The sequence below is a fragment of the Corvus moneduloides genome, chromosome 26 (assembly GCF_009650955.1).
Source record: "Corvus moneduloides isolate bCorMon1 chromosome 26, bCorMon1.pri, whole genome shotgun sequence".
Taxonomy (NCBI): Eukaryota; Metazoa; Chordata; class Aves; order Passeriformes; family Corvidae; genus Corvus; species Corvus moneduloides.
In genome coordinates, this window is record NC_045501.1 from 4,291,200 (window position 1) to 4,318,550 (window position 27,351).

The 27,351-nt window shown below is 54.9% G+C and overlaps 2 protein-coding genes across 2 annotated transcripts; one reads left to right on the forward strand and one right to left on the reverse strand.

Moving 5' to 3' along the window:
- Positions 1-1,364: 1,364 nt before the first annotated feature.
- EFTUD2 (elongation factor Tu GTP binding domain containing 2) lies at positions 1,365-22,903 on the reverse strand. Its single transcript, XM_032091650.1, has 28 exons — positions 22,846-22,903; positions 22,580-22,685; positions 21,658-21,823; positions 21,132-21,210; positions 19,015-19,090; positions 18,423-18,488; positions 18,133-18,168; positions 17,246-17,336; positions 16,299-16,381; positions 15,676-15,842; positions 14,529-14,653; positions 12,891-12,954; positions 12,443-12,533; positions 11,502-11,637; positions 11,086-11,213; positions 9,863-10,056; positions 9,614-9,725; positions 9,251-9,391; positions 8,706-8,807; positions 8,099-8,181; positions 6,358-6,444; positions 5,975-6,101; positions 5,438-5,525; positions 4,972-5,090; positions 4,477-4,571; positions 3,569-3,722; positions 2,530-2,637; positions 1,365-1,961 (listed from the first exon to the last, which is right to left on the reverse strand). Exons 2-28 carry the CDS (start codon positions 22,682-22,684, stop codon positions 1,866-1,868), a joined length of 2,919 nt encoding a protein of 972 aa, XP_031947541.1. The 5' UTR covers position 22,685; positions 22,846-22,903; the 3' UTR covers positions 1,365-1,865.
- A 191-nt stretch (positions 22,904-23,094) lies between these two features.
- Positions 23,095-26,952, forward strand: CCDC103 (coiled-coil domain containing 103). Its single transcript, XM_032091696.1, has 3 exons — positions 23,095-23,609; positions 24,742-24,874; positions 26,364-26,952. Exons 1-3 carry the CDS (start codon positions 23,473-23,475, stop codon positions 26,829-26,831), a joined length of 738 nt encoding a protein of 245 aa, XP_031947587.1. The 5' UTR covers positions 23,095-23,472; the 3' UTR covers positions 26,832-26,952.
- The last annotated feature ends 399 nt before the right edge of the window (positions 26,953-27,351 follow it).

The window sequence follows — 27,351 nt, forward strand, 5'->3', positions numbered from 1 at the left end:
TCCAGGTGCGACCGGCATCGCTGCCCATCCGCGGGCGGCCCCAGGGCCCCGTCCGGCCCCGTTATCCAGCCCTGGAAAGCCCGAGGCTGCGATGATGGATGTCAAACCCGCCCCGAGCAGCTCTTGGCTCCGGAGCCAGGGGCCATCCCCGAGCCCCGGGACGTGCAGAGCAGCACCGAGCACCGCCAGCCCCGGACACTGATCCCGCCGCAGCCCTGGCGGGGGCAATGCAGGCTTTGCTCCAGCAGACGCCTGGCCCGGTCCCTGGGGGCCCAATTTGGTGCTGGGCTGTACTGGGAAGTGACCCCCAGCGAGGCCATGGGGGTTCCAGGGTTGTATTCTGCTTGCATCAAGCCAGGATTGAGCCCCACTCTCCCCCAGGACAGAGGGGGAACACACCATCGGTGAGGCCGTGGTGCCAGGGCGGATGTGGGAAGTGAGGGGGACACCCCTGGCAGGAAAGGCTGAGGCTGGTGATAGGGCTGGAGCCCCGGCTCCCTCCTGCTGGGCGATGGGGTGGGGCAGCAGCATGGCCTGGGGGGCGATGCCATTGTCTGCTGACAGGAAATCCTTCCCTTCCGAGGTTTTGATGCTCCACTCACTGGCCCTGAATTACCCCCCACAACATCCAGTTTCCGCAGCCACCCAGCACCCAGTGGGATGGCTGGATGTGCTGTCCCGTGGATGCTTCCTATCCCCTGTGCTTACGTCAGCCCAGTGCCCCCAGTTTCCACCAGCAGCTGGCAGGTTTTGGGAGGGAGGGGAGGAGGTTGTCCTTGGCTTTTTCCACTGCTCTCCATGTGCTGGTGCCCCAGGGCCATCTCAAGCCCCTCCAAGTGCAGGGATGCTCTGGGACAGGTTCCCAGTGGTGTCTCTGGGATGAACGAGGCTGCCAGGGCCAAACTTGTCACGGCAGCATGGGGGCAGTGCCAGGCCAGCTCAGGCTGGGGGCAGCCAGGGGACAGGGAGGGCAGGAAATGTCCCCAGGAGATGTAAATCAGCCCTGGTTCCACAGCACGTACTTGGGACTGAACTGGGGCAGAGTTCAGAGAGAGAGACAGAGCAGGGGAGAGGAGAGGGAGCACCAAAAACCTTTCAGAGGATGAGCAGCTGATGAAATCCCTGAAAACTCTGCAAGATTGAGTGAGAAAGGAAAAAAATAGGCCTGGGCTGGCTGGTGCGTTCATTAGCACAGGAGTGGGATAGCCAGGAGACATGAGTCCTTGGGACTGGGACAGTGCTGAGGCATGGGGCAACTGGGGCTGAGGATGTGGGAAATCAGGACAGTGTGTACTGGAAGCACTGGGACAGCAGAGCCTCCCCCAGCACTGCCATGTCTGGGCACCATCAGACTAAGCCAAGCCTGGAAGTTTGTACTAAATGTTTACAAGGGTTCAAAAAAAGGGGTACAAAAAGGTGAAAGCACACTCATCTCTCCTCCTGGGGAGGTTGGTAGAAGCAATGCCCCCCCCAGCATCCCTCCCACCAACCCCCCTTTCTCAGCTGCCTGAAATGCTTGACACAGTTGAGGCCCAGTCCTCAGGAATCCATATTCACACTGCTCAGCTCCGTGTGCTGGAGGAGCCTATCCAAAGGGAAAACCTCGCTGGAGGCAACAGCAGCTGGAGCCTGAACAATACAGAGTGGATCAGGGCTCTGGGTCTGGGCTGCTCCCTGTATGGAGAATGCCCACAGCTGGTCCATGAATGCCCAGGGAGACTCCTACAGCCATGGAAGAGCAACCTGAGGAGCAGCTCCCTGCCTGCCCTGAGCCTCCAGGAGCCAGAGCTGGGCAAGCAGGGATGGGGAAGGACCAGTGGATGCCAGCCAGGGCTTGGGTCAGCCCCCATGCCAGGGCAGCAGGTTCACATGGGGTAGTTGAGAACGACATCTTGCTTGGCCAGTTCCAGCAACATAGGGTCGTCGAAGAACTTGCTGATGCTCACGTCCTCACTCAGGCCCTGCAGGGTAACACAAAGCCAGGGTTATTCCCCGTACAGCCACTGCCCAGAGAGCCCACTGAAGAGACCCTGGGTCCTGCAGAAAGATAAATTTCCAGGCTCCAATAAAGGCACGAGGTGCTTCTCTGCAGCTTGAGGGCATCTAACAACCCTCAGGAACCTGCAAACGTGGTTTCTGCTGCTGAGCACATTTACCAGCTCACTGCCCTCCCACAGGGGAGCTTGATTCCCTCTGCAGCCCTGGGAGCCCCTCAGCCCAGCTCACTAAACCAGCACAGAAACCAGTTCCTGCTGTTTCTGGTGGACAAGGGGGCTACACCAGGCCACTGAGGCGTCAGAGGGGCTGGGGAGGGAGCGGGGCTCAGCAGAGGCCACAGGATCCTGTTTTTGGCTGGAGTCACTGATGGGACCGACAGGCTCTGACAGGCAGCATGGGCAAGTCCTGGGGCACAAAGGACATCAGACCACTCTGGGAACACAGAGGGGATGTGGCACACCTGAGGGACAACACTGCAAGAGCTCAGCTGCTGGGACAGAGGGACACTACAGGGATTTGTCCCAGACCTACCTTCCTACGCCTGGTCTTGATCATGAACTCCCTGGCCAGGTGTGGGGCTGGCTGCGGCTCCAGCGGCCGGATGACGATGCTCTTGTCCAAGGGGTCACCAGGCACAATCTGAAACACAAGGTCAGGATGTGAGCGCAATGTTGGGGCTGGCTCAACCTCCTGGAGACCCCAGCTGCAACAGGAAACACCCCTGGGCCCCACAGACACCCCAACACCCCGTCTACTCTTCTGGCACACACAAACTCATGTCACCGCTGGTGATTGTGCCCGTGAGAAGTCACTGACACAGCACTGAAAACTCCAGCCAAAGACATGTCCCACCTTCCCCAGGGAGTACTGTAAGACGCCTAAACACATCCTAACAGAACAATTCATGCAAGTCCTGGTCAGCACAACCCCCTCCACAAACCAGGCATGCTTATTGTTTCAGAGCTGAGCCTTGGGCTTTGACGTATCAACCTTTAGGCCAGGGCCCAGGGCTCAGACTGCAGCTGCTGCTCTCATGGAGCTGTACCCCAAATCACTGTGCACCTCACAGCTGTGGCTCCCACAGGACCTGATCTGCCCCAGACACAGAAGTGGCCAGAGAACAGTATTTTGTCCCAAACTTTGTTTCCTGCAGGTTTAAAACACCACTTCTGAGAGGCAAAGCTGAAGAGTGGCACAGATCAAACTTCCTAAGGCAGATCAGTGAGTCTGAGCCCCACACCAAGACTTCTGCTGCCCAGGCTGCAGAGCATGAAGTGGACCCAAACAGGTTCCCTCCTCCCAAGGGGGATGTGCTCTCCCCAGGCACTGCAGGATCCTGACATTCAGCCAGCAGCAGCTTTCAGGGCTCCCTCACTAGGACTGGGAGTGATGGGACTTGGAACAAAGCCCTGGCAGACGTGGACCAGCTGGTGCACAAAGCCTCCCCAAGATCCTTTGAGGATGTTCTCCAGAGCTTTCCTGCCCCGTGGGAGCTGTGGCACTGAGAGCACCTACCTGGTGCCTGATCCTACCTGTCCCTCTTCCCCACCTCCCCAGGGCACGGACTCACCTGCCAGTGGTGGAAGACAGAGAGAGAGAAGGCTTGTCCCTGTGTGTGGGTCCTCAAATCTGTCTCAAACCCAAAGGAATCAATGGCTGGGATGAAGGCTTTGATGGTGTAGAGCGGAGAGCCTGGGATCGGAGCATCCTGCGTCACGTGGCCTCTGCAAACGTGTCAAAGGATTGGTCTTCCTTTGTGTCACAGAGTCATGGAATGGGCTGGATGGGAAGGGACCTTGAACCCCACACAGCTCCATCCCCTCTACCGTGGGCAGGGACACCTTCCCCTATCCCAGGGTGCTCCAAGCTCCATCCAACCTGGCCTTGGACACTTCCAGGGATCCAGGGGCAGCCACAGCTGCTCTGGGCACCCCCACCCTCACAGAGAAGATTTTCTCCCCAGTATTCCATCTAACCCTGCCCTCTGGAAGTGGGAAGCCATTCCCCCTTTCCCTGGCACTCCAGGCCCTTATCCAGCTCTCCTGGAGCCCCTTTAGGCACTGGAAGGGGCTCTAAGGTCTCACTGGAGCCTTCTCTTCTCCAGGCTGAACCACCCCAGATCTCCCGTTTCTATAGGGAAGTCGCTCCAGCCCCCTGAGCATCTTCCCAGCCTCCTCTGGAGCCACTGGAAGAGGCCCAAGTCCTTCCTGTGCTGGGGCCCCAGGTCTGAGCACATCCCTTTGTACCTTCTCCTCTCTGACACTCAGGAAGAACCAGGCACAACCCAAAGGCTGTGCATGATCCTGAACATCCCTCCCCGCACTGCTCAGGGCCAGGATCAGTCAGGAGGCTTCCAGCTGTCACTTCATGCAGACTTCACCCTCTGCACCAGTGCCAGGACTGTGGAACTCTCCAACAGCCCAGATGCCAACGCTGCTGCTTTGCAAACCCCCACTGCTGGCAGCGGGAGCGGCTCACCTGCGCCGGGCCAGCACCGTGTACACGGCGGACACGCAGTCGGCAGGGGCCTGCACCTCCACGAAGTAGTAGGGCTCCATCAGGCGAGGGGTGGCCTGTGAGGGGACAGGGACACGAGCCACTGAGCACCAGCACCGGCACAGCTCAAGTTCTCTGGTCAAACCCAGTGCCTGATGGGATTACAGGGATCCTGCTGCCCCATGGCTGCCCAAACCAACATCACAAACACTGGAAGGACATTTTTTTCCCTCTGGCCATGAGTCACATGCCTCTCTTCTGCCCATGCCCACCCTTGCCAGCAAGCCCAGCAGGAGCAAGACGGGAAGAGCGAGCAGAAGCACACCAGTTTCCATCCAGGCTGGAACATGACTGCCTGTAGGACTCGTGTGCCAGCCCACAAGGGCGCTGGGGACACTCATGGGTGAATGAGTCAGTGTGAACCCACATCCCGGGGCAGATCCGTGGGGACCAGCCCAGCACACAGCAAACCCTCACCATGAGGAAGGCAGAGTACACAACCCTGCGGGCTGTGGGGATGATCTGCCCTCCACCTCGGTGCAAGGGCTCCTGAGCAATCACCGCGTCCAGGATCTTGAACTTCACGTTGCGGATCACTGCGAAGGGAGAAATGACAGCCAGTGACCCCAGGGGACGTCTCTGCCAGCACCAACCACATCCCCAGATGCTCAAATGCCCAGAGCCACCAGCAGTTCTCCTAAATTTAATTCCAGCAGGGAAAGCTTGACCACATCATAACCCTGCATATCAGAGAATCACGGAATGATTCGGGTTGGAAGGAGCCTTGAAGCTGATCTAGTCCAACTCCTTGCCACGGGCAGGGACACCTTCCACTAGACCAGGCTGCTCCAAGCCCTGCCCAGCCTGGAACACCTGACTGCTTAGAGATGGAAGAATTCAATCAAGACCTCATTATCTCAATTTCCCCGTAGGTCCCACTTACATTCATCACAGAGGGGCCCTTCCCTGGTCCCCCACTGGAAGCCCTGCACGATGCTGTCCTTCACCGAGCCCAGCAGAGACTTGTCTACCTAGAGACAGACAGACAGACAGACAGACAGCTTCAGAGACCACACCTCATCACAGCTACTAACACACATTACCCAGTGTTTAAAAGCCAGTTTCCAAAAGAGCAGCAATGTCCCCATGTGCCCCCAATGTCCACTCCTCCCTCCACAGCTCAAGAGCATGAGCATTATGTAATTTCTAGAGCACTATAAATTAAGAGACAATGTTTTGGTGATCCTGAAAGGCAGGGCCACTAGTTGCAAATTTTGGCAATTTGAGGACATTGGCCCAAACAGCAACACCTGAAAAATAGCAGGTGACCTGGTAACCAGTGTAGGATCATCGTGGGGAAAGTGCAGCAGGTCTGAGCTGTGGCAAACAATGAACACCCCAAAGGCACCAGGCCCTTGCTGAAAGTTCTGGGAGAAGTGGGCACCTCCTGGCACCACGGAACGAAGGTCTCACTCCTCACCTCTGAGGGCAGGGTGTCATCTACCAGGATGTTTGGGCCAGTGGCGTCTGGCCCGAAGGCCCAGATGGAACGGGCAGCCAGCAAATCCCAGTCGTATTTGGTCTGGAAGAATTCACCCAGCTTCTTTCTGATAGGAGAGAATGGGAAGAAGCTTTAGGAACAAGAATCCAACCTGCAGTCAGGACGTATTTACAACCCTGTTCCCTTCAGGTACAAAACAGTCCCAGCCAGGGATGCTCACGGACTGGCTGGCACGAAAATCAGAGCAGGATCTCTGCCTAGAGGCTGCTGCCTGATACTGTGCACCCTGCAGATCCCAGCATTCCCTTTTTCCCCAGTTATTTACTTTTGGCTGGATTCCTGCTCTCCCAGATCACTCATACCTGTTCCACGTGATCTGCACCACTTCGTTCTCAATGTCCTCTGCCAGTCCCTTCTCCAGGGGCTCAGCAATCATCGTGATCTTGTTCCTGAGGAGAGACAGCCACGACCAGACACAGTGAGGGAAATGGGAGTAACTGGGAAGACCTCAGGGACTGGCAGCCCTGCACTGCCAAGAAAGACACTGAGGGGCTGGAATGTGTCCAGGGAAGGGAATGGAGCTGGGAAGGGGCCGGAGCACCAGGAGGGGCTGAGGGAGCTGGGGGGGCTCAGCCTGGAGCAAAGGAGGCTCAGGGGGAACCTTCTGGCTCTGCACAACTCCTGACAGGAGGGGGCAGCAGTGGGGGGGGTCGGGCTCTGCTCCCAGGGAACAGGGACAGGAGGAGAGGAAGCAGCCTCAAGTTGAGTCAGAGGAGGTTTGGGTGAGATAGTAGGGAAAATTTCTACACAGAAAAGGTTGTAAAGGCCTGGCACAGACTTCCCAGGGCAGTGGTGGAGTCATCATCCCTGGAACTGTTCAAAAAACACGTGGATGTGGCACTTGTAGACATGGTTTAGTGGTGAACATGATGGTGGTGCTGGCTTGACAGCTGGACTTCATTTAGGGTCTTTTCCAACCTTAATAACTGCACCATTCTGTGACTCTCTGACTGCACCCAGCCTGGACGTGGTTGGGTTGATGAAGCCACCTGCACCCATTGCTGTTCCTGTGTTCTTGTGAACACAACCCAGGTGCTCAACAACTTCTCTCTGAAGCCTGTTCAGCCCCAGAAAGAGACAGCTGAGGGACAGCCTGGCTCCAGCCCTCCTGTCCCATGTCCAGCCCCTGTCCACTGCAGGAGGGAGCCCATGGGCCAGGCAAAGTGCCTCTGGGGGCTGTGTCTGACACACCAGATGCTGCCTCAGAGAACCCTCCAACACCTGAAACCCGCCCCCAGCACAGGTCATTCCATGTGCCCAGAACATCAAAGCCTGACCTAAGACTGGGAACAACCTGGTCTGGTGGAAGCTGTCCCTGCCCACAGCAGGGGCTGGAACTGGATGGTCTTTAAGGTTGCTTCCAAACCCAAACCATCCTGTGATTCCATGAAGACTGGAACCTCTCTGTTCCCAGAAATGAGGAAATGCCAAACATGGCAAGATTGTCTCAGAATAAAGGAAGGCAAGAAGAACAGAAACCACAGGGCAACACAGGAGAGCCAATGTCAGCAGATCATGATTTCTCTGAAAATTCAGGTATGGCAACAATCCTGTGCACAGAGATCTCCATGTTCCCTCCCAGGCCTCCCTCTTTCAATCACATGCACTGTGAGGTGTTGGAGGAAGGAGATGAGAGCAGCTGAAAGGCTCCAGGGCATCACTGGGAAGAACAAATCCAAGATTATGTATGGATAAGAGAAGAGCTTTGGCTCATGAAATTGTTTGGGGATTTACTGAAGGCAGCACGGGGCCCTTTGGCACCTGCCCCAGGATCCCAGAACAGCTCTCACAACTGCTGAGGTGTGACACTTAGGTAAAAAGGAGGATGTGGATCTGTTTATTCCCTCCATTCTCAGAGCTCCTACACAGCACAGGAACATCCCTGGGACTCTGGTGTGTTCCTGAGGAGTTCAGGTCAATGGGACACTGCTCACTCAGGCATGTGCCACTTGTGTGGACAACAGCCAGTGGGAACAGCCCCCTTGGAGGGGACAGACCCTCCCTCTGCCCCCTCCCATGCCCAGCTTGCCCAGGGGCCCTTACTTCTTGTTGGGTGTCTCAGCAAAGCACTTCAGGGAGGATGTTTCCACCACTGTCTCACAGAATGTCACCACTGGATCAGCCACCTACAAGAACAAAAGGTTTGTAAGGTTTCCAGTATTTTTTTGTTTGTAAAAAGACTGTTTGAAACCTCAGAACACCTACAAGGAAAAACCTACAAGGAAAAACCGGTTCAGCTGGCAGTGTTTTAAATCAGTGTCGTGTATGAAGCACTGAGGCTGCACAGGCAGCTTCACTAATTCCTTCATTCAAATGAGACAGGAGAATTTAAATCCAATTCCAGGTATGAAAAATTCTGCTAAATTTATTTATTTGATGCTAGCCAGGCAATGGCTGAAGCACAGGGGAAGGCTGGAATATGGAAAACTCCTCTCCAAGCCCGTGTGCAGTCTCTCAGTCCCAGTGGTGTCACAGTGAGGCTCTAAGAGGCCCTTTTACACCCTAACAGCTTTTTTTTATTACTTTTACAGGAACGTGACAAAATCCATGCTGTATGTTCAGGCAGGTTCATTTTCTCATCGTTCTGAGACAGGGAAACAAAACCCCGTCCAGGGTTTCCAGTGGGAAAAGCCCTCTCTCATTCCCTCACCTTGATGTCAATCTCGGAGTACATCTTGCGCAGATCATGCATCACACAGTCCAGGTACAGCTCTCCTGTTCCCAGGATCACGTGCTCCCCAGACTCTTCCACCTGGAAGACAAGAGAGGGATTCAGCTGGCAGCCCCCCTGCTCACAGCTCCTGCCTGCTGGGCTCCTACTCGAGCCTGAGGAAGGATCAGCCTTAAATACACTGGTTGGAGTCAGAACACCCCAAGGAAAGCTCCCAGAGCCTTTGCCAGCAGGAAGTGCTGCTGGGCTCTGCAGAAAGCTGCTTCCCTGGCACAGCAGGGTGGGTGTTTTTCTGCTGGATTTACACTTTTCTGCTATTTCTACATAATTTATGAGACCAACTGAAACAGCACGGAAAGACCCACAACAAACATAACCTATAGTAAAAAACGGATTATTTTGAAGCTCAGCCCAGAGGCTGCCCCCAGCACAGGCTGGAAACACCCACGCACACAGAATCACAGAACAGCTAAGGCTGGAAGGGACCTCTGGAAATCATCTAATCCAACTGCCCCCAGCAGTACCTTGGTTGTAAGTGAGGGGTAGCTCTTGTTGACTTTGCGGAGACCATCGAGCATTTTGGGCAGCTCTGAGGGGTTCACTGGCTCCACGGCTATTTTGATAACAGACGTGGTGTTGAACTTCAAGGGACGGAAGATCTGAGCCTGCAACCAGAGAGGACAAAGAGCTGAAACTGCATCCCTTTATGTCCTCAGGGTAAGACACAGTATGTGAAGCTCTTCTCTCTCCCTCAGTGGCTCTTGTGCCCTGGCACCGTGGCAGACAGGGATTCTTTAACCCCACCAGCTCCCACCAGGGGAGCTTTTGGGATGTAGCCCATCACCTGCCTCCCTGGAAGGCTGAGCAATGCCAGCCAGGCACGGTACCTCCTCATTGCCCCGAGGCTCCGTCACTGTCGCCGTCTTCACTATGGGCTGGTCCACGCCCTCGATCAGCACCCAGTTGCCAGCAGGAACCCTGTTCACCTCAATGTGATACCTGAAAGGCAGGAGAGCACCACTGCAGCCTCAGACCTTCCAGTGCCCTCCTCCTCCCTCTCCCCGGCAGCTTTCCCTCCCTCCCAGTCCCTCAGCTGACTCCTCTCCCAACGAGCACATTGCCAGAGCTTCCTGTACCTTGCAACAGAGATCCAGAGGCGTCCAACGGTGCAGATCTGGGAATCCTCCTCATCTTCCAGGGTGTAGTTTTCCCCAAGGACCTTCACAGGCTGCCCAGCGTGGATGGTGCCGCTGAGCACCCTGCCAAAGGCGTGGAACTGGACACCATCATCAGTGCTGTACATTTTGGTTGTGTGACACATCAAGGGACCCTTCCCGTGACACAGAGAGAGAGAAATGAGCCTCTTTCAAAACACAGTCAAGAAACTGACACAGACCTGGCGGGACTGGACTTTGATGATCCTTGTGGATCTCTTCCAACCCAGAATATTCTATGATTTGTGGATAAAAGGGATTAATGGGCTGGAATTTAGAAATAATTGTTTTGATTTGCCAAGTCCTTTAGTTCCTGGCGCTTGAAGCCCTGCATCTCCTTGCCCTGTATGGAAAGCCCTGGAATGACCATGGTGGACTCTTCTGGAGCTCCTGTCCTTATTCTTGTAGAGCAGCAAATAGTGGTTGGGACAAAGCCATGAGGAGAAATGTCACCTGCTGGCCTGCAAACCTACTCAGGGCAAAGCACCTGAGCCCCCCCAGATCACAGCTTCCAGTGCCACAAGGTCACTTCACACTAGTGATGTGGTGACAGTCACCACTGTGGAGTTTAATGTGGATAATCACAACTCATTAAAAAAAGATATTTAATTTTCTCTGCAGACATCAGAGCAAAAGTCGCAGGCAAATTCCTCACTCAGCTGCCAGCGTTGGTGGCTCCAGACAACTCTGAATGACAGCTCAGTGCAAGCTGTTGGAGGAGGAAGGGTTTGCAGGGCTGGGAGAGGAAAGGTGCTGACTAACTAACACAGGGTTATTTTTATCAGCACCATGCAGTTTTTTAGAGTTTGGAGAGAGAATCAAACTTCAAGGAAAAGGGACAAAAAGACTGCAAAAGGACACAAAACCACCCTGCAGCTCCCACGTGCTCTGGAGTCCTGACCTAGTCCTGTTCCTCTCTGAACACTGTGAAACAATTCCCTCTCTCCAGGGCTGCCCTGGCAGGCAGCTGAAGCTCCATGGAGCGAAGAGATTTGTTCCAGTGTCGGATGAGAGGTTTCAGAGTGCTGCAAGTCAAATCTGTGCAGATGGCTGGCTGGGAGGCAGCTGCCCTGGCAGGACAGGGGGAGCAGGGCCTGTTTGCCTTGGTTTTGCACACTCAAGAGTCAACACAGGAGTCTCCTTACGTCAGGGTCGCACTCGCTCATGGCCTCCCCCAGGTCGGAGTCCACGCCGCCGGTGTAGGTGTGCTCGATTTTTGTCTTGGCCCCCACCTTCGGGGAGGGGATGTGCTGCACACACATGTCCACAAAGCCTGCAACAGGAACACTTGGTGAGGAAAAGGTTAACCAGTGTGGAGGAGAGAAACGGACTCCATAAACACAAGGCAAAGCCAGGGTGACTGCAGCACACGCAGCAGCAGGGGAGAGGTGAGCAGTGTCCAGGCTGTCCTAGGGGCAAGTGGCCTCATAGTTTAGATTTGGGAAACTGAGCAGGATCTGTGCAAGTTAGCACTCCTTGGCCAAAATATAACCCTTGACTCTTGGTGGGAGGTATTGGGGACATAAGGAGGATTGTGGAGGGGAAGACAAACAGCTTTTACCTGTGAACTCCCCAAAGAACTTCTTGCAGACGAGCCGCAGGAGGGGCCGGATGTTCAGTTTCAATTCCTCCTTGGTCAGGTGGATGCCAAGCTCATCCAGAGTCCTGGGCAGGGTCGTGTCCACGTCCCCCACCACCTGCAAGACAACAAGTCCCACTCTCAGGTTCACTGTGGGGGTCCCTGTCAGTAGTTCCCCAGTGCAGCATCACACACCAGCCACCACCCTCAGGGCTCTGCACCTGCACTGCTTTAGAGCTCACACGAGAGCCAGATGGGTCAAATCAGAGAATCATGGACTCATTAAGGCTGGAAAAGCTCTCTAAGATCATCGAGGCTAATCATTCCCCCAGCACTGCCAAGGCCACCGCGAACCCATGTTAGTCCCCAAGTGCCACATCCACATGGCTTTTAAGTCCCTCCAGGCATGGTGACTCCACCACTGCCCTGGGCAGCTGTGCCAGGACTGGATAAGCCTTTGGGGGAAGAAATTTTCTCTAATCTCCAATCTAAATCTCCCTTGCACAACCTGAGGCCATTTCCTCTTGTAATGTCCCTTGTTCCCTGGGAGCAGAGCCCGACCCGCCCCCAGCTGCCCCCTCCTGTCAGGGAGTTGTAGAAAGCAACAAGGTCCCCCCGAGCCTTCTTTCCTCCAGGCTGAGCTGCTCCAGCTCCTCCTCATCCCACTTGTGCTCCAAGTCTTTGCTCCAAGTCCAAGCACTGTCACTTGGCTGCTATCAAAGCACATAAGGAAGAGCAAGGACTGTTCTATTCACTGCAAATACGGGGCTGCATTTGCAAGAAATAACTATTGCTCTAAGCCCACCCTGTGCAGATTGGGACAGGAGAGTCCCACAGACACCAGACCCACCAGCCACCTCCCAGTGCCCAGCCCCAGCTGCTCCTGCCTGGAGCTGTGGGAGGGAGAATGACCCACCACAGACCTGAGCCAAGATCTTGTACAGGGGCTCCAGAATGAACTCCACAAAGCTGCGCTGGGAACTGCTCGTCGGGGCCTTTTTGGTGAACTTGCGGCTGTTGGAGACCAGAGAGGTGAGGAGCAAGAACTGCAGCCTGCCAGCTCCCCTACACAGCCTCTGCTCCTCCCAGCTCCTCCTCTGCTTCCTCCCCATCCCCTGCAAAGCTGCCAGGGACGTGGGCCAGGCTCACTCCAGATGAAGGCCAGAGGAGCCTCTCTGCTCCTGCTTGCGGGATTCAGGAGGACCGTGCGGACTCACGCCAGGCAGGAGGCCTGACTCAACCCTTCCCTATGATTCCCACAGGATCATAGGATCAGGAGTGACCTTGGGATGGTCATCTAGTCCACATTTTACAGGGAAAGGAGGGAAAACCCCAGGAATAAAGCAACAGACATTTGAAGAGGATTCTTACGTCTTCGGGTTGAAGTAGATGTCGCCCCAAAGCCGCTTCGCAAACTCCTGGTAATTGATGTCTCCTAAAGGAAAGAGCAAATGAAAAAGTCTCTCAGATGTCACTGCATTTCTTTTACCTTAGAAATCTTTATTTTTTGGCTTTTAAAACAAGCCTGAGGATTCAATTTAATGAACTGATGCTGATGAATGAATGCCTCGTCCCAGTTCTGAGTGAAAGATTAAATGCTGTCCTGGGGAGACCAGGCAGAGATGAGCAGAAAGAGTCCACTGGGGATGTCCCCAGCAGCCCAGGGACACTGCAGATCACAGACTTCCCAGGAACACTCCAGTTCTCTGCTACCCACGGGGTCAGAGCTGAGGAGTGCTGCAGGAGCCCAGCTACATCTACATCTGCTGCACTTCCAAATGGGAACACTGTGACTGCTGCTGCAGTGCCAAGGTGCTGGAACGGCCTCCACCCCTCGGCCCTGCAGGCTCAGCACCAGCATTTTCTGCCCTGCTGAACATCTCCAGGTTCCTTTCTCTTTCTCAGGAAGCACACAGCCAAACATCCAGTGCTGAAGGTGCAGTGCAGTGCTGGCTGTCACAGTGAATTTACAAATACCAGGACAGGGTGAGAACCTACAGCAGGTTCCAAACGAGCTTTTGCTGTGGGCAGATGTGTGAACACAAGGAGTTTCCTGGTGGCTGCAGTCTGGACACTTAAGCTGCTCTAACTCCTGTTAGCTGACGTGTGGTGGCTGCCCATACAATCCCTGGTGACCAGAATCCAGTATTCCCAACTCCAAGAACTCAGCTCCTGCCTGCCCAACCTGGTTGGCATCTCCTGCCAACTGTGCTGTCCTCAGCCCCCCAAGGAGGGGGTCTCACCCCAGCAGCTCTGAGTTAACGCTGTGACACCCAGGGAGTTCATTTACTGCTCCCAACTCTCAGGACATGTGACAATCCTGACACCATCAGTCCCTGACCTCTACAACTTCATCCTCCCTCAGGCCAAGTTCTCTGCAAGAGCTGGCCCAGCTGCTTTACAACCTCCTTCTTCCCCTGCTCATGGCTCCTACAGATCCCCAAATTCCCCAGTGGGGGACTTCAAAAACCTGGGCTGTGCAGCTGCTAATGCCAGCACAGAGCCTGCTGCTACACGCAGCAGATTGCCTTGAGTGGGCACCTGGGGAGCAGAAAATTAAATCCAAGCCAGAAAAAGACAGTTTCTTAAAAAAGAAAGAGGGCAAGAGTGCAAAACCTTGTGGGCCAAGCTTGTGCCCAGCTGCAGCTGAGTCTCGGACTTTTGGGAAAAGGCAGGGAGAGCTTAACTGCTTCACTCCTGAGCTGCTGCTGAGGAGGCAAAGCACAACGCACACACCTGCCTTCAACTGCTTGTTATTCCTGCTTAGGGTATGTGTAAAATCTTGGCTTCTGACTCAAGAAACATTTATCAGGAGAAAATATCTTGCTAAAACTGTGGTTTTGCTTTTTAACCCCCGAGGCTCAGCTCTGCAGCACCACTCAACTCCCAACAACTCCAGAACACAAACACTGGCCGTGTGCAGAGGAAGCTGAACTGCTTCAAAAACCTCCACAAGAAAGGTTGGGGAATGAGATGTTGAAGTGCATCAGGTTTCTGGCTAATCCTCACCATATGTGTCTGCATAAATCTTTGCAAAAGACCCCAGTGTGAAGCAGATGCTGTACTGAGAGCTGGAGAAGCACACGTTCCCCAGAAGGGGAGACAGCACGAGGTTCTCGTCGGTGGAATACATGCTGAGAGGAGAAAAATAAAACCAAATCAATGTTATGAACCAAAGAAGACACTTCAACCCACTTCCCACACCCAACAGCAGTATGTGACAGGCAAGGAGCCTGCATTGCCAAAAAGCATCTTTAAACAGGCTGCAGCTTGCTTGCCATCAGAATCTCAGGGTCAGGAACATTTTCTGCCTATAAACTTCAAAGCATTAATGTGCAAAGATTTAAAGATCCTGGAACTAAAAAATTACCAGCACAAACGCTTCAGATTTTTTTATCTGGGAGAATTTTTCTTCCCATGAAAAAGCAGCCAAGTTGGTCAACCAAGTAAGGGAAAAAATAATACAGGGATAGGATTTAATCAAAACAGGTTTAATGAGCTCACAGCCGTGCTAGGCAGGGTGAATTACCCTGCTCCCAAGCTGCCTGATGCCAGCACACACTGAACAGAGACATGCCAGGGAGCTTGTGTGCAAATCCACACACACTTGAAGGGCAGAATGCTGTCAAAAAATCCCTGGATGCAGAAGAACCCACAGAAACCATGCATGGCTACCAAGATGTCCCTCGCTTCCCTGAGCAGGGCTGGCAAAAGATTTGACTGTGTCAGTATCATAATCCTTGTTTAGGAGTTGGGACAGCAAATCCTCTTTTAGATTTGTAGCAAGTATTTAGGAGCTTTGAGACATCTCAACCTCCAATTTGGGATACAACCTGGATAATTTCAGTGTACTTGAGACATTTGGGAGCACAAATTCCCTGCTCTGGTCATAGGTCCACTTTCCCTGCTTTTTAATAGAGGAAAAATGAAACGGGGTGGGGGAAATGAAATCCCCTGGGGCTTGGCAGGAAGAGCCAGTCCTGCTTAATTCAATGTATTGGCTGAGATGAACTTCCAGTGGTTCTTCCTGGCCCATTTTCTATGATTGAACATATCAAGAGGCAAACTGATGAGTTTTCAGGCACATGTGGGGCTCATTGAGAGCCATGGCACAGGGACAGCAAGCATTAACAATGCATCACCCGAGCACCCTCACCTGATCAGCCCATTAACTTCATCTACGATGTGTCTGAGTTTGTAATAAGCATCTGTGGGGGGCAGTTTCAGCTCCAGGATGAGTCTGTCGATCTTGTTGATGCACACAGTCACTGCCAGCCTCTCCTGCACCGCGTGCTTGATCAGCCTCTCTGTGTTCAGCATCACCTGTGGGGAACAGCGAGCTCAGAGCCCCAGGAAAGCCTCCACAAAATGCTCTCTGGGGCGTGAGAGGCAACCAGTGACCTTTATTCTGCTGCCAGGCTGCAGAAAAGCCCCAGCTCAGCAACCAGCAATCAGTTAATTCTCCTGAAATTCAGAAATAAGTGCCAACCCAACCAAATTCCTTGAATCCAACCCTGTGGACATCTCTGATATAAATAACCTGCTCAGTTGTAGGTATCATGGGGATGGAGATGCACACAAGTCAGACAATCAGCCTACGGGCCACAGCATCAATCAGCCTGGACACAGCAGCCAGAGGCTTGGCTGCCCTCGCTTCCCAAACCGTCCTCCAAAAACCCTTCACCCCAGAAAGCTGAACCCATCCCAGGCCTTCATGCTAAGGCAGAAGCAAAGACTCCAGAGGGAGGGATGTGACCCCCAGGAGAAGGTGGCACTCACCCCCTCGGCCGCGTCGATGAAGAGCACGACGCCATCCGAGATGCGAAGGCCGGCTGTCACCTCGTCAGAAAAGTTCACGTGACCTTCAAAACCACACAAAGGTGGGCAGTGAGAAGCACAGTGAGCCCTGGTGCAGCAGCAGCACACAGGGTGGGAAGCTGGGGGGCTCTGCAGATGCCTCTGGCTGCTGGTAGCCAGAGAGGCAGAACGGAGATGGCTCCTCCTGAGGCAGGGACCTGGGAGCAGCTGCCAGAGCTCCCCATGGGGATTCAGCTTCAGCTCTAATGCTATTTTTTGAGAATGCACACAACAATGTGTTAAACAGGCACTTTTCCTCACATTTGTGACTATTTTCCCCACAGCTCTGTGCAAGTACTTTGGGAAAAGGAGGAAGATTTCTTCTCAAAGACAACAGATGCTTCTCCCCCCAGCCTCCTCCTGCGCTCTTACTTCCCTCATCCTGAGCTGTAGCTCAGCAGATGTGTCCCAAGACCCTCTTTCCTAAAGTTTCTTACAAGCTGATCTGTGATTATGTTCCCTCCACAGGAGCCTGTCAGAGGCTTGAGGAACTTGCTGAGTCTCACTGTGGGGCAACAGCATTTGAGCAAAGCAGGGTCCCCCTGCACATGGCAATACCTGGGAAAGGAAATTCTACCTGTGCTGCTTGAGTGAAACACCTCTTCAGCCTCACCAGCCCTCACTTAAGCCAGCTAATCACAAACAGAAGCCTGACTTCTCCCTGCTCATGGCAGGGGCTTGGAACTAGACAGACTTTAAGGTCCCTTCACGCCAAAGCATCCTGGGGCATTATGGGTCAGTACTGCTGGAAGTGACTTCACAGGAATGAACTCAGCTGAAGGCTCAGGACTAGGCTGGGATCAGCTATAAAAAGTACAGAACAAAGCTAAGTGCTTCCCAGAGCAGGATTTTCAGGATTGCACAATCACCTGGAGTGTCAATGATGTTGAAGAGGAAAGACTTTCCTTTGGTGTCCGGCAGAACAATCGTCACTGGGGTGCTCTTGATCCCCACCCCCCTCTGAAACACAGGAAACCAGGAATACAGGTAAAGAAAAAACAAATAAAAGGACCACTATGTACAGATGCAGAAGAAGATCAAGGAAAAACCAGAAAGGTGAAAAGAAGTAAACATCCATCCAGGACATCCTGGAAGAGAGTAATAACCTCAGATCACTGAAGTGCCCAGCTCTCCCATCCGTACTGGTCAGACTGGTGAGCCACCACTACACCCTCCACACCTGATTTCAGCTGAGGAGGCAATACCCGAGACAGACTGTGGGTGTTTGTTTGTGCTTTCACCCTCTGCTGCCACCCAGTTACACCTCAAAGCACAAGACTTGATCACACAGTATAAAGTAGAACTTTAAGAAGAGGAAAAAAAAGTGTTTCAAAGAATTGTTCTGGTCACGACACAAAATAACATTCCCACTTATGCCCAACCACATGGAGTCAGAGCTGAGGAAAACAAAGAGAAATGTATTTATTCTGAAATAGGTTTTTTTCCTCATCTACCACTGCTGCAAACCCCTTCCTCCTCTTTCTCTCAAAGAAAGTAAGAATTACCCCCAGACTGGGGTGACTCTGCTGTAGATTTAACATTACACAGGTTATAAAATCATACATGGAGATGAGGGAAGGAAGTTAGATCAGGAGTCTTCCTGAGGCAAACAAGAGGAGCAGATTGTTTTACTGATAAAAAAAATAACCAAAATGTGGAAGGCACAGAAAGGCGTTAAAATGGATGAGGAAACTGCCTACAGCAACTGTGAGTAAAGCATGAGGCAACTGGATAAAATCACTACAAAACCACTCACCTCCTGCTCTGTGAACAATATATCAGTGTAGCAGAGCTGCAAAGGCAAAACAAAAATTAGAGTCTCACATTTTGGTATCAGACATTCAGTCTGAAGCAGGACACAGTAACTCTGACACATCACTAAGGTGACAAGTAAGTGACAGAAGCAGAATTAGGACTGAGCTCTGGCTTCCCAATCCTACATTCCAGTCACTGAACCACCTTGTCCCCATGCACAGTCACCCTCCCTCAGGGTGTAAAAGCCACCCCGTGTTCCCCAGGGCAGGAACACCCCAGGAGCTCACTCACATCCTGGTCGTAGCGCTTCCGGATTTCCGGGTGCGTCTGTTCTATCAGGCAGTCAACAAAACACGTCTGGAAAAGAGCAGAGACAGGAGGAGCCTCCCTTCAGACAGACACAAACACAGCCCCATCCCTCCAGCAGCAGCACAGAGCACGCTGAGCAGGATACTGCAAAACCTACAAATTCAACCCACAAAAAAATCTACACATTTCACAGGGAAATGCAGCGCCAGGACAAGGGGGAATGGCCTTAAGCTGGAGGAGGACAAGAAATTCCTCCCTGTGAGGGTGGGGAGGCCCTGGCACAGGGTGCCCAGAGCAGCTGGGGCTGCCCCTGGATCCCTGGCAGTGTCCCAGGCCAGGCTGGACAGGGCTTGGAGCACCCTGGGATAGTGGAAGGTGTCCCTGCCTGTGGCAGGGGGTGGGACTGGATGGGCTTTAAGGTCCTTCCAACCCCATCCATCCTTGGATTCTATAAATAAGTGCATGAGCAGGAGGAGCAGAAGGTGCTGCTGCAGAGAACCAGGGGCCAGGAGGGCTGGCAAAGCAAACAGAGAGGTCACCATCACCACTCCTGTACTTTGGATATTCCCAGTACCTTGCCATGGTGAAGGTGCCCACACAGAGTCACATTCCGGATCAGCTCCGAGTTGTCCATCAGATCTGCCAGGAAACTGCAGCAACAAAACACAAAAGACTGTTGGAGGCTTCTGCTGTGTCTAAGAAAAGCAGGTGCCGCTTCAGCTACATTTTCTATCCAAGGTGCCCCCTGAATCCTCGCCAAACTTTTATCCTGCCAATGCCCTGCGGAGGAAGAATCCCACTTTCCAGATGGGGAGGACAAGAGAGTTGGAGTCCCAGACAGATGGCAGTGGGTGGGAGGATACGGAGCTGGTAAAGCTGCCAGCAATGGAATATTATTGAATATTTTCCTTCTCTTCTAGTCAGTACTGGAGCAAAAGTCACATCCATGTTCTCAGATGATGAAGCACTTCCACTGAAACCATGGCAGGCAGGCAGGTAAACCATGGTACTGGATAACAAGCACCCCACGGAGCTTTGAAAGCAGCCAGGGGCTCCACAGACCATTAATTCTGATTTTCAAGTCTTAATACAGTGACATTCCAGGGACTCAAGGAATTAAGTCTTTTTCAAATCAGAAGCTGAGCTGGGTAATGATGAGCTGGTCACTTCTGGATGGATGCTGGCCAAAAGATAATTGAGATCCTAAATTACCACCCCTAAAAAATAATGGGAGGCTATAAAACATGCAGCCACTGCCAGAGGCTTGCAGAGAGTAAGTGCTGTCAAATAATCTCCTTTTTAAACAGATTAAATTTTCACTGATGCAATAGACTTCTTAATGTCAAATGTTTTGATTAAGAGCTAAAAAATACAGCAATCAATACTAACCCCGATTAAAACCTTCCTAATTGGTCTGAAAATAAGGCTAAATGGGAAATCAATACCAAGCTTGCAGGTTTCTGGCTACATCCCACAAGGAATTTCTCTTGGCCCCATGCTAACCATTTATATCAACAAACAGGAGGAAAAGGAATTAATTACAAATGGAATGAGCAGAGCACACAGGGATCAGGGAAGGGGTGGATAATGCAGAGCCCAGGTCAGCGACTGAGCCAAAGCAAGGGCTGAGAAAAATCAGCCCCAGCAGCTCTTGGGCTCTGTTCCAGCTCTGCTGAACCCCTCCAGGCAGCTGAGGGACCCCTGACTGAACAGCAGCTCCAGGAACATCCTGTCCCCTCTGGAAAACACGAGGCTGCTGGGTGCCAGGCACAGGGACTGCTCACCACCAGGGACCTGCTGCTCAGCCACACCTGGTCCTGGGATCCACACCTGGAGATGAACATTTAAAACTGGGAAAAGCCCTGACTGGCCATGAAGTGGTGAGTGGAGAGATGAGCCCAAGGAGACTCCCACAGCTCCATCTGCTCATGCCAAAGAGAGACACCACACACACACACAGGGACACGGACCCTCCACCCACCACAACATCAGACTTTTAACAGAAAAAGCAAATGATGCTTTTCATTCCATAGAAAACTCGTGTGAGATATTACATCTCCAATTTTTAATGCATTTGGAAATTTTTCCAGGAGGTTTTCTCCCAGCCCTGGTGTCCAAGAAGCTGCTTTGGGACAAAACCAACACACCCAGGCAGCAGAGCTGCAGTGTCCTGCTGACTGCACAGCACTCTGCACTCACCCAGCAGCATAAAAATTCCCAGTGGAAACTGGAACAGTTCCTAATCTGAGACTGGGATCAACCCAAAATGTCCCAATATGATGTGTGCTACAGGTTGGCCAGAGAAGCTGTGGCTGCCCCATCCCTGCCAGTGTCCAAGGCAAGGTTGGACGGGGCTTGGAGCAACCTGGGATAGTGGAAGGTGTCCCTGCCCATGGCAGGGGTGGGATTGGATGGATTTTAAGGTCCCTTCCAATGCAAATCATTCCAAGAATGTTTCCTGAGCCACAAGCTGTTGCTATGGAGCTTTATCTCAGCCCCTGAGGTGAGATTCTCCTTTTGTGTCCAACCCTGCCCTGTGCTGCTGGTAGGGAGGGAAAACGTCGGTGAGATGGTTTGTCCTGCACTTCCTCTTGTTTTGGTTCAGAACCTGGGAATTGGCTGCTCTCAGGCCTGTGCTGGGGTCAGTAAGACAAAAGCCCCCAGATCTGCCTCCCCCAGCCCCACACTCACTCCATTTCGTAGACAGTGACCGGCAGCGTCTGCTCCATCAGGGAGAACTTCTTGGTTTTCACAGGTTTGATAATGGGCTCTGAAACAAGAGAAAGAACAACAAACTGTTCCCAGAGCCCCCAAACCAGCAGGGTCAGGAGTGGCCCCCAGGAATGGGGAGTTTTGCCGACAACCCCTCGATTTTCCAGCTGACAGCTTCTCTCAGCTGCATGGGATGGTCACTGCAGGGCCCTTCCAGCTGGATCATTCCAGTGTAGAGGGGCCAAAGGAGATGACTTTAATGCAGTTACTTTTTCCTTAAAGAGCTTCCCAGTCTCTGCTGACTCCTGTTCTTCCGAAAACACGTTTGTTCGGATTTGCAAAAATCACAAGTGCCTAAATCTGCACACATCAGGCAAAGAGCTCCTGAGGCTACGAGGGGACTCCAAAGAGGCAGGAAGGAAGGGAATATTATTTCCCCTTTCCAGGGATCCATTAAGAGCCTTCTCCTCCCTCCACCCCCTCTCACAGCTCCCTCCCCACTCACCAGTGAGTGGCTGTGTGTCCTCCTCCTGCACAATGGTCTCCACCTCAGGCCCATAGACCTCCTCTGCTGTGGGGTAGTACTTCTTATCCTCGTGCAGCACCACCTCCATCCCGGGGTGCTCCTCATCGTGCTCCCCCATGTCATCATCATCATCATCATCCTCCAGCTGCAACCAAGACTCACCCTCAGCTGCTGCAGAGCCACCCAAGGGGACAGCCCTGGGGTCACTCCCGAGCGAGGGACCCCCAGTGCAGCCCCAGCATCCACAGAGGTGCCCTGGGAGCAGCTCCTGGATGAGCAGCACGGCTCTTCCCACAGCACCTGGATCAGTAACAGCCCCTGGGCTTGCAGGGACACCCGCACAGGCAGCAACTCACACAGACAACAGCCACACAGAGCACAACACAACAGCTACACCCGGGTAACACAGCCCCACCCCACACCGACCAGCAGCAGATGGGAAGGGGCTCCCTCGTTTCCCCCCTGGGGCAGCCCCTCCGCTCCCCCCATCCTCCTTCCATTCCCTGGTGGCCGTGGGCTCTTGCTCTGCCTCCCCCTGGCTCCCTGCTGCAGCCTCAGCTCCCTCCTGAGGGGCTCCTGAAGGAACACGGACCCTCCATGGGACTGACACCAAAACCAGCCGAACACAGCCCGAGCCGCAGGAGCTCCCCGTCCCCACCGCGATTCCAGCAGGACCTTTGTCATTCCCTTTCCCCCAGGAAGGGATTTTGTCAATTCAAAATTTAAACACCAAACCCACTCCGAGCCGTGGCATTCAGACGCCAGCACTGCCCGGTCTCACCGGACCCCGCACGGGGCAGGGGCAGGAGCAGCCGCGGGCCCGTCCCCGCTCAGGCTCCGGCCAGGACGAGCCCCGCCGGCTCCGGGGGCCGCTGCCCCTCCTCCCCTCCACCCCACTCACCTCGTCCAGGTCTTTGGACTCTCGGCCCAGCTCGTCGTCATCATCGTCCGAGTCCAGCTCGGGCCCGATGTAGTTCCCAAATTCGTCGTACAGGTCGGTGTCCATGCTGGGGGGCGGGAAGAGGGTCGGTGGGAGCGCAGAGACCGGGGGCCGCGGCCGTGCCACACCGGGGGGCCCGGCCCGGGCCCGGCCCTGCCCCGGCGCCCAGCCCCCGGCCACAGCGCCGTTCCTGCCCGAAGCCCCAGCCCAGCCCCGCTCTCCCTCACCTGCCCCGGCCCCGCTCCCGCCGCTGCTCTCGCCGGCGCCGCCGCTGCCGAAGGCCCCCGGGCTGCCCTCGCCGCCTGTCGCGACAGAGCGTCCCGCGCTCTCCGGCAGGGCCGTGCCCACTGGAGAAGAACCGGGTGGGTCCGGGCCGGGTCGGGGCCGGTTCCGGATCGTCCCGGGGGCCGCGGGCCGGGCGGGTCAGCGCGGGGCTGCAGGGCCGGGCAGGCGGGGCCGTCAGGCGCGGCGGGGGCAACCCGGGGCCTTCGCGCGGCCCCGGCGCTCCGGCAGCGGGAGCGCGGCCGTGGCAGGGTCGGGACTGTCGCGATCGAGAGAGCGGCCCTGCGGGCGGAGCTGCTCGTCACCCAGCGGGGCTGTCGCGACAGAGCTAGGGGCTCCGGGGCCAGCGGTGTGTCAGGGCCTGGGGGCGCTTCGCGATAGGGGAGAGGTTCCCAGTTGCCGTCCACGTGCGTGGCCTTTAGGCTGTCACAGTGGGAGTCTGCAAGGCAGGACTGTCACGATAAGATCGGGGTTGTTGGGCCGGTCCTGGCAGCGCTGTTGTGACAGAAGTGGGGTCCTCGAAGCCATCGCCGGCAGGGCTGTCCCGACAGGAGGGGTCCCGCGCCCCGGGGATGGATCCGGCCGCGGCGCTCGCGGCGCTGGAGCGGGAGCTGCGGGCGGCGCTGGCGGAGGACGAGCGGCGGCAGCGGGAGGGCGAGGCCAAGCTGCGGGCGGTGCGCCAGGGCGTCCCCGACTACGGCCAGTTCAGGTCCGGGGCTCGGGGACTGGCCCGAGGGGGCCGGCGGGGCCGTCCGGGCTCGGGAGGAGCCGGGAACTCGTTTGGGGCTCCGGAACCCCTCAGGGTCTGAGCTCGGAGCTGTCCCGGGAGGGGCTGGAGCTGATGGCCCGAGCATTGATCATGGGGGACTCGAGGGGCAGCAGCTTCGGGATCCCTGGAACGGCCTCGGGATGCCCGGGACAGCCCCGGCTCCGAGGACAGAGCCCGCAGGCGCGGACGCTCGGCCGTGGTTGAGATTTGTCCCAAAACTCCTCAGGTGGCCCCGTGGGGGCTGAGATCTGTCCCTGCTCTGTGGCCGGTCCCTGCGGTGGCCCGGCTGTGGCCAGCAGTGGAATGGCACTGTCCCCTCCCCAGAACACTGTCCCTTCTCCAGGACACTGTCACCTCTTCCCATTCCCACCCCCAGCCCCCGCCTCTCCCCACACCCCTCCGGCCGTGCTGGGAGTGCAGAAGCGGAGGGTGACGTGTCCCTGTGCCCTTCCCAGCCCGTTCCTGCTCCCAGTGCTGTCACTGCTCTGTCCAGGGGGTTGTGAGCAGGTTGGGATGGCAGGGCTGCTCTACGGGGGCAATGCCAGGAACTCCCAGTGCCCTCCAAACTCCTGGATTCCCTATGGATCCATCTGGGGACTCCCAGTGTTCACCAGAGCCCAGGGTCCATCTGCAGATCTGTCTGGGACGCCGAATGCCCACCCAAGCCCTGGATCCCCTATAGATCCATCTGGGGACTTCCTGTCCATTGACATCCAGGATCCATAGGCAGATCCAGGACTTTGACCACACTTGGGAGACATTCTGGGACCAGATCAAATTCCCTTCACGGATTCACATCTGTCTCACTCAGCCATGCCACCTGATCCCTGAGAAGCAGGAAAACACTTTCAAGTGGCTTCTCCCCCAGACATCTTGCCAGTCCCTGTGATGGGATCCCTGAGGGATTTTAGGCTGGTTTATCCTTGTGTTGGTAAGGGCCTGCTCCTGCAGCCTGTCCAGCCCCTCAGGATGATCCATACAGCCCAAAGTCAGAAATTGCCTCAGAGAAGCAGCTTGAAGCCCCAAAGTGTTCTCTCTTGCCACGTGTCCGTCCTGTCCCTGTTCCCTGTAGGGAGATTGTGCTGGCCTCACACCTGAAGCCTCTGGAGAAGAAGGACAGGCTGGGACAGAGGAGGAATGTGCTATGGAATCCCTGTGCAGCCCCGGCCGAGGCAGTGCCCGCCTGCGCTGTGGAGGTCCCACAGGTGAGGAGGGAGAGGCTGCCAGGGCCTCGTCCACATCTGGAAATGACTCGGGAATCATCTGGGTGTTAATTGGAATGCAAGAGTTACCCAGGACTCACTCTGGGGGTGAGCCAGCCCTCCCGGGCCCCTGGAATATCAGGGTTTGGATCAGCACAGGGTGAGGCTGGGCCCCTTCAGGAAGAGTCTGCTCCATCCCTGTGGGAATGGAGGCCTGGCTGCACACCCTGGACCCAGAGCTCCCAGTGCCTCCCATGGTGGCCAGAAACAGCCTGGGGGAGCTGTCCCTCCTGGCTGGGAGCAGCTCCCAGCAGCTGCAGCCTGGGACCCAGGGCCAGGGCTGTGCACCAGGATCTTCCCTGGAACAGCCTCTGGCTGCAGAGATTCCCTGAGCACAGCTGGTGCTTTGCCCATGGTTTAGTGATCATGGAAAAGGGCTGGGCTGGGTTAATCCTGCTGCCTGACGAGCTCACTGAGTCCCTCAGTGGTGGGAAACAAGGACAGGACATTTTCTGTCTGGGTCATTTGTGATTGGAGTCACCTCAGTCCTGCCCTGCCGTGGGCTCTGTCCATGCTGGAGTGTCCTGGTCACCGGATGTTTCCCGTGGATGTTTCCCATGATAATGCAGTTTCATGGATTGCCTTATAAACAATCCCATGGATTGTTTATGATGTTGGATTTCATTGACCTGTGTTTATTATAGGATCTTTTGCAAGTCTCCTGGGTAGCGTTGTGTTTCCTTGGACTGAGCAATGATCTCCCCAGGCAAATCCTGCTCCCAGTCCCATCAGCACCAGGCTCAGATCTCCAGAGCTTTTCCTGCTGTGCTCAGCCCTAGCTGATGTCCCTTTGCCTTGTTCCCTGGCTGTAGAAAAGCTGCACATTTGCCTCCTCCTTCAGCTTGTGAATCAGTGATCCAGCAGGGATGGGCTCAGCAGTTAATTAGAGCTGGTATAAAATGGGATTTCCTTTATCTGGGAATGGCACTTGGAGCTCAGCTCTCAGCCTCTGCTCTGCCACAGCCCCACCAGCCGGGTGGTACCAGACAGGTACAGGGCATCTGCACATTTTCTGGGGTTTGCATCGCCCACCTTTCCTCTGCCACTGCCCGGGTTTGTCTCTCAGTGCTCAGAGTGTTCCCTGCCCTGCCCCCATCTCCACGAGATCCCTTCCCAGGCAGTGCTGGTGGATCCAGGCTGGGCAGAGGGTCTGACTCTGGCTGGGGTTGGGGCACTCCACGGCCATCTGTGTTCACAGTGGGTGTCACATCTCATCCACACTTCCCTTTTCCCCCTGGAGTTCCCTGGTTTCTCAGGGCTCAAGGCACCTGGTATTTCCTTGTCTTCCTGTTTTCCCCCTCAGCAGCTCCTTGTGCTGCCCAAGCCCCTGGTAAAAACATCTCGACTGTCCATGGGCTGATCAGGGGGAGGGGATCAAAGTCTTCAAGGGGGAAAAAACCAAAAGGAGCTGAGTGACTCCTTTCTCCTTCAGGAGCTGGATCAGCTGCCCACAACCGCCGCGGAATTTCACAGAGATTGGCGCAGATGCTTGAAAAGTGGGACAGAGAAATACCAGTTTTTGCTGGAGCTCGGAGGGGAGGCCTTGGGCAGGATCTTCCAGGCTGATGTGGGCTTTGGCCTCCTGGGGGAATTCCTCACAGTGCTGGCAGAGAACATCCGTCCTGGAGACAGAGCTGCCATCCTTCAGATCCTACAGAGCCTGGTGGGCACCAAGCGCTTCGGGCTGAACGTGGCTCTCCTGAGCCAGCTGGAGAAGGAGAGCAGCCGGGATTTGTTCAGGAAGCTGCAGAGCAGGGATTGTCAGGCTGCTGGCCAGCCAGGCAGCCCGGCCAGCTATGAGGCAGGGGGAGAAGCCCATCCCGTGGAGACCCTCTTGGAAAAGGAAACCGAGGAGGAGAGGACAGTGGTGGAGCTGATGAAGTGTTACCAGGTCAGTTGAGGGAGCAGGAGCACCAGGATTGAGCAGAAACAGGGTAAAAGAGGCTCAGAAGAAACTCAAAGCTTGCCTTTGGCATCACCCAGAGCACAAGTTCTGCACAAATAAAATTTAGCTCCCAAGCTGTGGTGCTGTGATCTCTGAGCAGGGTGTCCTCGCGGATGGGTACGGGAGAGTCTCTAGGATAAGGAGAAAACAGAGGGAAAGAAAACATTGGGTGGCAGTTTTGAAGGAGAACCCAAACCCAGATAGTCCCTTCCCTCTTCCACCCCTGTCCATGGTCACTGAGGGGATTTAGGAGATGTAATCGATGACAGTGACAACTGTCAGGTCCATTTTTTTCCCAAACCCCGTGCAGCAAACAGCAGAGTCACCCCAGCAGACTGGAACCACCTACTCCCACCTGCCCTGGAGAAACCACCAGGCACCTGATGGCAGCATCCAGGTTCAGCTCCAAGGCCTGGCATGGGAATACTGGGCTTTGGGGCACCACTTGAGGGGACATGTGTGTCCCTGCACTCTG

What these genes read in the sequence shown, in the direction of transcription:
- EFTUD2 (XM_032091650.1), bottom strand. Translation starts at nt 22,684, where the DNA reads ATGGACACCGACCTGTACGACGAATTTGGGAACTACATCGGGCCCGAG. An exon ending in GGACACACAGCCACTCACTG is followed by an intron (nt 21,211 to 21,657) that starts GTGAGTGGGGAG and finishes CTCTTGTTTCAG; the next exon opens with AGCCCATTATCAAACCTGTG. An exon ending in TGTACTCTGCCTTCCTCATG is followed by an intron (nt 4,572 to 4,971) that starts GTGAGGGTTTGC and finishes GTCCCCTCACAG; the next exon opens with GCCACCCCTCGCCTGATGGA.
- CCDC103 (XM_032091696.1), top strand. Translation starts at nt 23,473, where the DNA reads ATGGATCCGGCCGCGGCGCTCGCGGCGCTGGAGCGGGAGCTGCGGGCG. An exon ending in CCCGACTACGGCCAGTTCAG is followed by an intron (nt 23,610 to 24,741) that starts GTCCGGGGCTCG and finishes TGTTCCCTGTAG; the next exon opens with GGAGATTGTGCTGGCCTCAC. An exon ending in GCGCTGTGGAGGTCCCACAG is followed by an intron (nt 24,875 to 26,363) that starts GTGAGGAGGGAG and finishes TTTCTCCTTCAG; the next exon opens with GAGCTGGATCAGCTGCCCAC.